Source organism: Eschrichtius robustus, chromosome 9, assembly GCF_028021215.1.
Source record: "Eschrichtius robustus isolate mEscRob2 chromosome 9, mEscRob2.pri, whole genome shotgun sequence".
Taxonomy (NCBI): Eukaryota; Metazoa; Chordata; class Mammalia; order Artiodactyla; family Eschrichtiidae; genus Eschrichtius; species Eschrichtius robustus.
This window is the reverse complement of record NC_090832.1, coordinates 14,237,093-14,249,309: the sequence shown is the minus strand read 5'-3', so window position 1 is coordinate 14,249,309 and position 12,217 is coordinate 14,237,093. Positions and strand designations below refer to the sequence as shown.

Sequence of the window (12,217 nt, the reverse complement as noted above, 5' to 3'; positions counted from 1 at the left end):
TTTTTTCTTTTAATATTTAGTGTCAAACTGGAATTTAGTTAAGAATTTCTTGCCCAGCCATGTGTAAGACATTGAAATGGCTTCACAACACAAATAAATGAAAGCCAGTCTTTGGCTTAAGAGATTATAACTTGGAATTTAGAGTGCAATGGTGAGCCAAGGATCACCGATCATACCAGGCGGGGATGAACACATGCACTCCCAATTCTATGCGGAGACGGGAACAACTTGTGAAAGAAGAAGCGTTGGGAGACAAACCTGATATTTGCATGCCTACCTCCAATGTCTTCATTTTTTTCCCCAACATCACTTTATCTACTTTATCAATTTTGGCAGCCACATTCTTGAAATTTTTGTGAGTAGAGCTGTACCAATCCGAATAGGAACTTAGAGATAATTCTGATTCCTCCAAACTCTGGATCTCTTCCTCCAGGAATTGTATTTGTTCCTTTGAAAGAAGAAACACAATTGAACGGTGATTAAAGACCTGTGCCAGTGCCTTTCTTGCTAAACACGTATTATTTTCACTGGAAGTTAGCAAAAGGAAGAACATCTGGCTTGTGAAGTTTGCTGGCCTATGATGAGCAGGGGTGGCCCACTCACCAGCACTTGCAGGAGAAGGGCTTGGTATCTGGACGTCAGCTGGGTGGCCTGGCAGCCCATTCGGCTGCTCACGTGGCTCTCATCCAGGATCTCCTGCGCTCTGGCTCCCACTTCCTCAACTTCATCTCTGTACGCAGTGACTTCTTCATGCCACTTCTGAAATGACACAGTATTGGAGGGAAAGGTTCAATCTTACAGATTCTTGAGTAAGACAAATAAATATATCTTCTTACTAGAAAACGATTTCAGTGTATTGTTAGAATATACTTATCCTGTGATATAATTCTGAAAATACTTCACATAAAACCTTCATGAAAATGTAATTCCAGTAACATGATAAAAACTGTACACTTAATGAGTTTGAGTGCTTTTCTGTCTATATTACATATATTTTTATATCTTTTTGTTGTACTTAGATAAATTTTAAAATAGATGAATAAGGAAAAGAAGTTCCAGAGGCCTAAGGATTATTTTGATCCTGTGCACTGAATCTACATAAAAATTAGAATAAAATTAATTTTCAAGTATTATGTCAATGTAGTACATTAGAGCAATTTCAAATCAGAGCCATAAACAAATTATTGCGACACTAGCATTCATGTATCTTTACCAAGCAAGGTAATAAAGCTTGGGAAGAAAATATAAAATACTTCATTAAACTAGACTGCCTTAGGATTCTAATAAATAATTGCTGGTAGAAGAATGCTCCATTGTAATGTACATCAAATTTCTTTGCAAGTAGAAAGAGATTTTGCAAAAGCTAAACCTTGGACCAGAAGTTACTAAATAGTTTAAGGAAACAAATTATGCAAGGCAACTGCTACTTTGACAAAGATGAGGAATTTACGTTAGTTGTACCTTCATCTGATGTAATTGTATCTCCTTGGCCGCCCGGTTAGACTGACGTCCAGTTCTGAGACTCATTTTGTCCTCCATTGCTTTCAGCCACTCGTCTACTTGCTGAAACTTCTGTCCCATCAGTCTCAGTTTGTTGACTACGTTATTGAACTGAGTTCGGGTCTCGGACAGCCTCTGCTGGTAAGCCTGCCAGTTCTGCCGGAGAGACTCTAATGCCCGGTCCTCCGTCTGGGGGATGCCCGATGGTATCACTTCCTCTCTGGTGTGCAGCACTGAATGCAACAGGGCCTGCCCCTCTGCGCAGTGCACCTGGAGCTCCTGTAGGGGAAAGGTATGGCTGCCACACCTCACTCACATTTTACACCCGTGTAGGTGATCATGTCTCACTCAAGCCAACTGTGCCCTTCACGTTGGCTTCAAGAAAGCTTCATGTTAGGAAAGAATGCTTTGGTTCCGACTTACACAAAAAAATATGTACCGAAAACTGAATACTGTCTCCCAAGTCAGGAGAAAGATTCTGAAATATTTCCAATTAAATTAATCAGAATGCACACATATACACACAAATACACACACCAAGAGAAATATTTTTCTCAGTCATCTTAGAAGCAATGTCTGAAATTTGGCTTTTCAGCCTACAGACAAAAAACACTGTGATTAAAGGGTTATTGTTTAATATAATAACCTAGGCTTTTTTTGGCTCCTAACCTGTTTAAAGAGCCTAAGGTTTCTTGCTTTGACATTGAATGGGATCAGTGCTACACGTGTGGCTGAGAAAAGAACAATGGACCTTGTTTTTGCTAAGGAGGGATCCTTTGCCAAAGATGTTCTAGGGAATGCGATGGCAAAGAGAAGTTGGCCCTGGAGGGTACAGGGCATACAAACCTGGAAGGCTGAATTATCACACCTGCCCATCAGGTACTCCTAGGTACAAATACATTTCCCTCCACCAAAGCATAAGTCCCAGAAATTTACCCTACAAATTTAGTATGAACCAAGTCTTGAAGAGCATAAACTACTTTTTTTATAGAAAGAAAAACTCATATCCTTAAAGATGTTGGCAAAACGGTATTATACACTTGTGTTACTTGATCTCATCATCTAAAGTTGCAAGGGGCCAAGTCAAAGCCTACCAAGAATGTTAGAAGTGCCAACATATTTAGTCAGAATACAATATTATTAAAAAATCTTTAATACCAATGAAATTGCTCATATCTGACCACTTTTACCTATAGAAATAGTAATCTTATATGGTTCAGACTATTGGATACATTTGTCCTCAGCTATGATATCACTCCAAGAATGTTGTAATGTGAATGTATTGTAAATGGAAGAGAAGAACAATTTATATGGTAAAATATTAATCAAAATGATGACAAACAGAAATTTTATTCCAAAATTCCTAAAAATTTTTAAAGGTAATTTTGTACAATCTCTTTCCTTAATTCAGGGTTTGGCTAACTTTTTCCATAAAGGGTTGGATAGTAAATATTTTAGGCTTTGTGGGCCACACAATCTCTGCTGCAAGTACTTAACTGCCTAACCTTGCCATTGTGGCGCCAAAGCAGCCATAGACGCTACATAGATAAACAGGTGTGGCTGTGTTCCAATAAAACCTTATTTAAAATACGGGTTCTGGGCTACAATCTACTGATCCTTGCCCTAATTAATCTCCTTTTTAAAAATTAATTAATTAACTTATTTATTTATTTATTTTTGGCTGCCTTGGGTCTTCATTGCTGTGCACGGGCTTTCTCTAGTGGCGGCGAGCAGTGGCTACTCTTCGTTGTGGTGTGTGGGCTTCTCATTGCGGTGGCTTCTCTTGTTGCAGAGCATGGGCTCTAGGCACGCGGGCTCAGTAGTTGTGGCTCGCGGGCTCTAGAGCACAGGCTCAGTAGTTGTGACGCATGGACTTAGTTGCTCCATGGCACGTGGGATCTTCCCGGACCAGAACTCGAACCCGTGTCCCCTGCATTGGCAGGCGGATTCTTAACCACTGAGCCACCAAGGAAGCCCCTAATCTTCTTAGTATATCACCCTTTCCCTATTTTATAGCAGTTTTCACTATTCTACAAATCACTGCATTAGATAAATTCTTATATATATACCACATTTCAAGTACTTATTCTGAGGGGAAAATATAGTTAAATATTTTAAAAATCTATATGTTCTAAGACTCAAGTTAAGCCTTCAGTAAATGCAAAATAATTTATGAACATGTTTCACACTGCTGGCAGATCCCCAGATGACTAAGCGAGCTGTAGGACATCAGGACCCTGAAGTAGTGCAGTTGGGATGTCACGTCTCCACCACCAATTTCTGCCTTAGTGTCTCCCCTCCCTTTTTAACATTTGTGGTGACTCAAAATAAGACAGTGTCAATAAGAATTAATACACAGTGAACTGAGAGGTTGGAGTTAGGTTTGGGTTTGGGCTACATTAATACTGACCAAAGTGAAACATTTTCTTCTGGAACAGGAGAAACACCTGCTGGTGACAAGTGACTTCTTGGCCCAGTTCCTACACAGAACTTGGAGAGCTTGGCATTTGCTTGCCAAGAATGTCTGGAGTGAAGTGCTGGGAGAGGTTATAGCCAGAAAACAAAGTCCATTCCATTAAGATAAATTACAACAGCTAACCCTAGCAGACCAGGGTATGCTACTATTAACAATAAAATGGATGAGATCCTTAAATAAGCTAATGAAACTATGACTCTTCAACTTCTGCTGTATATTTATTTCATGAATGGACTATTATTTAAATAAGATTTTTCTCCCATCTCATTTAATCCTTCCTCAGAACAACTCTGTGGAGAAAACTGAGTCAGAGATGTTTACCTCTGCCAAAGTCACCCAGGGTCAGTTCTCACCATAAGTCAGAGTCTAAACTTCCTAATCCCAACCGTGCACTCCCGCCATTACACAACACTCCCTGAGACCCGCTGAAATAGCCAGAAATGTTATATGCCAGCGATGACCATCTCAGTCCTGCTTTTCCACCTTGTGTGAGCTGTAGGTACATCTTGCCCAATCCTGAACCAATTCCGATAAGAGCTGACAGTGTTCAGTAAGTGCCAACACAGAGCTGGTGGGACACGGAGCTGTCTTGCTGGCCTTTCTCTGTTCTCTACTCTGTGTGCCTGGTTTCCTCTTCTTGGGAACCCCCTGACCCCTACCTGTCTCTCCAGGTAAGATTAAGGGGCTCTCTTTGATGCTCCCATAAGACCCCTAATAATAGAGTAGTTCTATTATTGTCCTTATCACATTGTTAGATAGATCATTACGACCTATCAACGGGTCTGCATTTCTTTAGAACGCAAGTTTCTTGCAGGCAAGAATAATATTTTAATCATCTTTACCTGCAGTAGCCAGCCAAGTACAGTGTCTGCACTGCATTAGATGTTCAGTAAATGTTGAATGAGTCAATAAATAAGTGGGTTACGACCACTTTCCCCATGAGGTTTGCCATCTCTCCCTGAATCTCAGACTGCTTACCTGAGCACCAGTGCTTTTTCTAGCTCCTCGAATTCCTTCTTCTAGGTCTCTGTCCCTGGGCCTGTATCCTCAGCAATGTGGGAGATTTGGGTTAAAACCAGATGGCCTAAGATGGTGCCACCGATTTGACTCTGAGAAGTGTCACGTGCTACTGACTCCTGCAGCTGTGTTCCACATCTAATTCAATCCTTTAGGGAGGAACAGGCAGGTGGGCCAGTCAATACCATAAATGAGACCACTAGGCACTCCTGTCAGAGGCCACACCTTAGTAACTTAACGAATTCCTCAAGATCCAGTCCTGCTCAGTCTAAACTGCCTATCAAATGATCTCGACTAGCATACGCTACCGAGGTCCCCAAATGCTACAGATCAGACCTTACTAGGGTTTCACTTAATATATATCAGCTGTTTATAGGATTTAAGGTCACAGTAACTTCCCACTGCTTAAAATTATGATTCCATATTCAGAATGAAAATTCCCTTGTTTTATGATGAAGTAGAATTTACCTGAAGATCCCGCAACGTTGTCTCGTGAGTGTGGGCATCACCTTCAAGAACTGAATATCGGTCAAGCTTTTCTCGCTCTTGCTCCAGCCAAGCTTCAAATGCCTTCAAGTCTCTCTGATACTCCTGGTGCAGGCGAACTAGCTTTTCAGACTTGGTTACTGCTTCCTATTATTAGCATGCAAGATGATTAAGATGGGAATACATTTCTACATGCAGTTTCAACGTACTGTAAGAATTCACTTTCGGAATTTTAGAAAAGCATGATTGTTAAATCATTAAAATATGAATGTTTCCTAGAAGAGTAAAACATTAAGATTTAGGCAAAAAATATAAAAAAACGTAATATTGGGAGTAAAAGGGGTCTTAAAGATCACTTTCTTGAATTATCTTCCTGATCTCTGAATTCCTTATGAAATGTCACATGGATATTCCAAAAAATGAATTAACTTTATTTGTCATAAAAATACATTTTTGCTGATGAAGAAAACTGAAATTCTTATATTGTGCCTTCAGTGAGGATTGGGACTCACTGTGGATTTAATTTTTCATGTACTTTGTCTAATAAAGTAAGGTGTGCTGAAAGTTCACAAAGAAATAAATAAAGCACAGTATTATAAATATTATTGGTGATTATTTCCTGCTTTAGAAAATTTTCATCACCAGACATATTAAAGAACTTATGAGTCTTCCTTATGAAGCTGCCCCCAATTTTTCTACAATAGGTACATTTCTAGGACTTTTTAATTGAGAATTATTTTCCTTCAGTAACTTTCATATGCTAACAATAGTTGAAGGTTTTTGTTTGGTTTTGCCAGTGGGGTATTCAAAGTATTAAAATTCATTTTGCATTTTTTTGTTCTATCTGCTTTCACAAGGCTGTCACTGCCCCCAAATAAATGAATCTTTAAATAAGCACAGCTCCAAACACTGCATTTTCAGTGGGTTTGCGTGGAACACGGTGAGCCATACCTTGGTCCGCTCTCTGATGTCTCTGTATCGTTCTTGCAGGTCCTGGAATTCTAACTGGGTGACATAGTGCTCTGTCATGCCAGCTCCTTTGACTTCAATGGTCTCCAGCAAGCTGCTGTGGCTCAGCACTTCTTCATTTAATAACTAGAGAACATTTAAAAAAAATAAAGGAATTGGTGCATATATAATCATATCAATGGTACTACTAAAATTAGGATATTTTAACTGCATACTTGGCAAGTGATCTCAGGTTATCTATCTGTAGACAGATAGATAGATCACTCTATCCATCCATCTATATCTATATCTATATCTATATCTATATCTATATCATCTATATGAGTCGGGGGGTGTATTTGATATCTGGCCCAGAACTGTCTCTGAGATACTGATTCCAGTTGACTTGGAAACCTCAAACTTAATTTGTCCAAAAATGGGCTCTTGAGCTCTACTCCATTCCCATCCTTCCCCAGCCACCAATAAACCTCCTTCCCCTTCAGTCTTTTTTCAAACAGTAAATGCTACCATTCCCACCCAGCTGGTCAATTCAGACCACTGGAGTCACCCTTTCTCCCTCCATCCATGATGAAATCCTGTTAGTTCTATCTCTTCACTATATCCTGACATGTGTTCTCCTGTCTCCTGCAAACCCCCAGCCCCCGCTGCTATCACCTTTTACTTGGACCTTTGCAATATCCTGCTGGGCAGATTCCCTGCCCCCAGTTCCTGCCCAGTCCCTTTGTCCACACTCCACACAGCAGCTTGAGTGATAAAAGACTGTAAGATTCTAAAGGGAATCGTGTCACTCCCTAGCTTAAAACACTGATAATCTTCCCAAGGCGGTCAGGATCAAGTAGAAAATCCACAGGCTAGCATCCTCATGGCAATGCAGGATCTGGTCCCTGCCACCTCTGCCAGATCACCTGGCAGCACCCATCCATTTATTCTCGGCTCCAGCAACACCCAGCCTTTCTTCTAGCTCCCTTTTATCTGAGCCAGGTTCTCTCCCTCCTCAGGGACATGCTGATTATTCCATCTGAAATGCTCTTTTCCCACCTCCTCCCCAAACTGATTTCTCTGCACTAAATTCCTTAGGGCATCATTTCCGTCTACTACTTCAGAGATGCCTTTCCAGTCTCTCCTCCCCCTCCCCCGACTCCAAGCAGTCTGTAATTGCCCTGTCCCAATGACTCTCTCTCAAAACATGCAGTTTTTTCTTCAGGGCACTTATCACCAGTTATAATTATTTGTTTATTCATGCACTCTCGGATGAGTATAGGTGTCCCCTCCAGAATACAACCTTTGTCTGTTTTATTTACCTGGAATCGAGCACAATGCCTGCATGTAGTGAGTTCTCAGTAAATATTTATTGAATAGATGAATAATTAATAAAGCAATGGATCATTATAACAATACGATGGGTAGATAATTATGAGTAGATTAATTTTCAGATGCAAACACTCATGCAAACCCAGAAATGTTAAGTGAGTTGGCATAGGTCACGTAAGGCCATTTAGTCATTCAAATAACTTTTACTCAGTATTTACTCTGTGTCAGACAGAGAGCCAAATGCATAGGATAAAAAGAAAATTAAGCATCTTTAACCACTGAGGGTGAGAGGTATGTAAGCATATATTCTATAAAACTGATAAAGAGATATGAACAACAGAGAACAGAAGAACTAATTAAGCCTCGGGTGGTGGTGGTTTCATAGAAAAGATAGCTTCTGAACTAATTCAGAAAGGTAAGTAGAAGGTTGCCAGGTGCTGGGGCACAGCTAAAGTGTTCTGTGAAAAAGGGAGGAGATTCTGCAAAGGCATGGAATCGTTTAATTCCATTTAATGTGGCACATTCAGGAAATAGTGAGAAATACAGTAAGACTGGCACAAGGGTGGAAGGAGGGTGGGAGAGTGAGCAAAATGAGGCTGGCAAAGAGATTATTAAAATTCTTACAAACTAGAGGAGGGAGATTGGTATGATCCTGTAAACAGTGGAAAGCAACGGAACTCTCGGGCAGGAAAGAGAGACATTCACCTTTACATGAAGATAACGGGAGATGGAGACAAGAGACGAGGTGAGCTGCTGCAATTTAGGAAAAGAAGGATGGATTAGAGTCAGGAGACATTTCTGAACTGGAATCAGCAAGACCTACTGCCTAATTCAAAGCGGGGGTAAGAAAGAAGGAGGTGGGGAAACGAGGTTCCCAGTTTCGGGTATTCAGTGTGGGGTGACACAAAAAAACTGACACTGAGAATACAGGAGTGTGAAGGATTTGGGGTAGAAGATGGTAAGTACTGTTTAGGACACAATAAGTTTTAGGTAGAACAGGCCATCCAATGAATATGCCCTGGATGAATAAAACAAAGGTTTCCAAAATGTTATGTGTGAATACTAATATCAGCAAAAAAGAGGTTTAAGAACATACCTCCAGTACCTATCTATCTATCTATCTGTCTATCTACCATCGATCTATCCATCTATCTATTAAATAATCTTTACATGTAGTACTGTACTAATATAAGCATTATGAAAAATACACAAAAGTAGAAATATAAAAGGATGTGATAGAAAAGAAAGTACTTTTACTTCCGAATGACGAGTAGGCTGAAGATATGAAAAGCTATTACAAGTTGCCAAATTTTAAATATATCATAAAACATGCGTCTATGAGGTTTTCCTGGAAGAGGACATTTTCACTCACTAACAAAATAGCCACAAACAGAAGTTTAGGTTAAGAAGCCATTAGAAATTATAGTAAACCCCTCAAATAGAGTTTGCCTATGTGGACAGCCCTAGGATTCAGGTGAGCATATTTCTGTACAAGTATGGCAATTCTGAAGCACCTGTCAAAAAACAAATGGAATCTGAAATCCAGGTCCCACCTTGGCTTTCCCGAGAGCGGCTGTTTTCTCCCGCACTTCTGCACATGGCCTTTCGGATTCGTTTAGGCTGGCCTCCACGCTGTCCATCCAGCTGGAAAACTGTCGAACATCGTCCTGATAACTTGTCCACTTAGAAAGAGCTCCTTCAAGTTGACTGAAAGGTAATTGAAAGAACAGTAATCTACACGGAGAAGCCATGTACATCCAGTCTGTCTGATCCGATCACTGTGTTGGTTCTGTCTACTCCCCCAGCAGGAAGCCCATAGATCAGGACGGGGCAGGCTTGAGAGGGGCTGCTGTGGCTTATCAAATCCGAGTCTGGGTCCCTGGCAAGCACAGCCTTGAGAAGCAAGGGCCAGTGAAGTCCAGGCCAACGGGTGGAGAAGAGGCACTGGATATAAAACCTGGAGTCAGGTTTTGTTTTTTTTTTAGAACAGACATGATCATTTTAATGAATTATAAAGCAAGTACCTGCATAAACACCACCCAGAACGCCTGGTGCCCCCATGCAGTCCACAGTGCTGGCTCCCCTTGGACCCCAACACCCACACACTGGGCATCACAGGCCCCAGGCACCTCCTGCTCCCCAGATTTACGAGGACTCGGAGACCAGGGATGAGGGCAGCACACTGGCTTTGGAACCTCACATTTCCCATCAGTGTAACCCCAGGCTTGACTGCAACTCCTGTTCTGGTGAGTTGAAGGAACAGAAAACACACGCACTTCCCCTTTCTGAGACGGGGGTTTCTGTACCAGACTCCCCCGGCCGAGTCTTGGCTGGGGGGTGAGGGGTGTCCCCAGCGAAAGCCCAGGAGAAATGTGCCTTCCCTGCATCCCTGCTAAAAATAGCCTCAAGCAGCACTGCTGCCACCGAGCAGCAGGAAGGACGGAGAGATGCCCTGAGCGAGGCTTTTCGGAGCCAAGGCTCAGGGCAGAAAGAGAAGCAATATTTAACTCCATCAAGTTGAGTAGGACATCCAGAGGAGAGAAAAAAAAGTAATAAAAGAAGGAAGGAAGAACCGAACAAGAACAAGCATAGTCACTATCTTGCATGAGATTTAAAAATCAGAAAATCACAAATGATATAGGCTAACATTTCCTGAATTGGTCTAATTACTAAAACCTGATGATTTCTCTTACTGATAAATTAAGCACTTCCTTCTCTCAATACAGATGTTACATGTTTAACTCTGTTAATCATTTGTGTCTAATTTTACTAACATGCTTGAGCCCTTCTGTAGCAGACACTCTGCACTCCACCCTCCATCCAGACCCCTGCACTACGCTGCCTACCGGTCCTCCAAAGGCCAACTCCCTGCCCTCTTGGCCTGAGGGCATCCTTTGGTCCCTGGTGCCCTCTCAGCTTGAGGGCACTGTAGGCAAGAAATGCCAGGGATTGTCGTCCCCTGGAGGCAATCCTCGACTGCCTGCCTGACTCATGGCAGTTTGTTTACAAACGTTCCGGCTCCCCTGCTCTCCATGGGTAATTCCCAGACACGCTCTATCTACACTGGCTCCCAGCAACGCCTGCTGGGAGTAAGCTCCAGCTGCCCATGTTACTGGCTGCCCTCCCTTTCTCACGTGTTGTTCCCACCACCTACTGGTGTTTTCTGGGGCTACTTCCCAAGTAAACTGATTGGTTTTCACTAATATATCTTCACACGATTAAACATGTATTTATCTTTTGACTTTTTAAGCAGTGAACATCAACACAAAGAAACATGTAGTTATATGAAAACACAGACATAGTATTGCAGGTCAACCTAAATGAAAGATCGCACCTGCCAGTTTCTTTTGTTCCAAGAAGAAAAAAGAGAAGGAAGGAAGGAGGGAGGGAAGCAGGAAGGAAGAAAGGGAGGAAAAAATAACGGAGCAGGGCAAGAGAGAGAAAGAGATTGGGACCGAGGGGCGGGGGGAGAGGGGGGAGAGAGAGAGAGAGAGAGAGAGAGAGAGAGAGAGAGAGAGAAAGGGAGAACCCCGGGACAGTCTGTTACTGAGCTATCCTGTACATCTTTTAGCAATGACTTCACAGCAGCCCTTCAGCTTCACTAACCTTTTACAATGAATCGCTGCAGACAAAAGGGACGCCCACATATCCTTCACACTCTGCAGCTGCTGCTGAATGGCAGGAATGCCTTCCGCAGAGGTATTCTGAAGGACAGATTCCCCTCTGGTCACTATCATTTTCATCTGGATCTCTTTTTCCTGTTTCACTGATAATAGAGCCTGTAAAAGCACATACGGAAGTCCTTTGTCATTTGATTATTTAACATTTCTAGCTTTAAATATTTCAGAGTCCCGGTGGATAGCAGATGACCTGCAGTTGGGTTGAGCCCCGGTTCTCTCAGGCTCATCAGGTGGAGGATGGGAGAGTCACTTGCTGGTGGTGCCAGTAACCACTCACCAGCCTGAGTGGCCTTGGCCTTTCAGGTCATTATTATTCTCTGAATAATCCCTAATTTCCACCGAAGTTTAATTTTACTGTTTTTTAATAAGAGAAAAATAGATGACAATAGGATTCCTGAATTCTCAAAGGTCACTGGATGAAGAGCTCTATAAAGGTTAAGGTCTCTCATACAACAAACTGAAAGAAATAGCTTAATTCATATTATGTATTAATTTATATATTTCAAGTTCTTCACAAGCACTATTCTTTTGCTATATAAGAAGGATCTTTGAATTCAAAGTTATAAAACTGGTGTTTATCACCTAAAAGGTAAAGTTGCATCTCTCTCTCTTATCTGGACCTTGCCAACCTCTACAGATTCAGTTTCAGCCAGTCATGGCCATCAGCTTTTGCTGCAGCAGGAAAGAACTGCTAGTAACGTCTCACACACCATGCTGTTGGCTTTCTTCAGCTTTTGCTCTTCTGGTCCCACTCTGAAATCTCCGCTGAGGTATCAGG

The 12,217-nt window shown here is 41.8% G+C and overlaps 1 protein-coding gene across 2 annotated transcripts in view; it reads right to left on the bottom strand.

Annotated features, from left to right (window-relative positions):
* SYNE1 (spectrin repeat containing nuclear envelope protein 1) overlaps positions 1 to 12,217 on the bottom strand; it is a 361,050-nt gene that overhangs the window by 210,107 nt on the left and 138,726 nt on the right. For both annotated transcript variants that reach the window (XM_068550708.1, XM_068550709.1), the window contains 7 exons: positions 11,366 to 11,538; positions 9,313 to 9,466; positions 6,431 to 6,574; positions 5,462 to 5,626; positions 1,462 to 1,779; positions 604 to 759; positions 278 to 448 (listed from right to left, as the gene is read on the bottom strand). In XM_068550708.1, the coding sequence (XP_068406809.1) occupies positions 278 to 448; positions 604 to 759; positions 1,462 to 1,779; positions 5,462 to 5,626; positions 6,431 to 6,574; positions 9,313 to 9,466; positions 11,366 to 11,538 (1,281 nt within the window). The remainder of the gene's footprint in view (positions 1 to 277; positions 449 to 603; positions 760 to 1,461; positions 1,780 to 5,461; positions 5,627 to 6,430; positions 6,575 to 9,312; positions 9,467 to 11,365; positions 11,539 to 12,217) is intronic.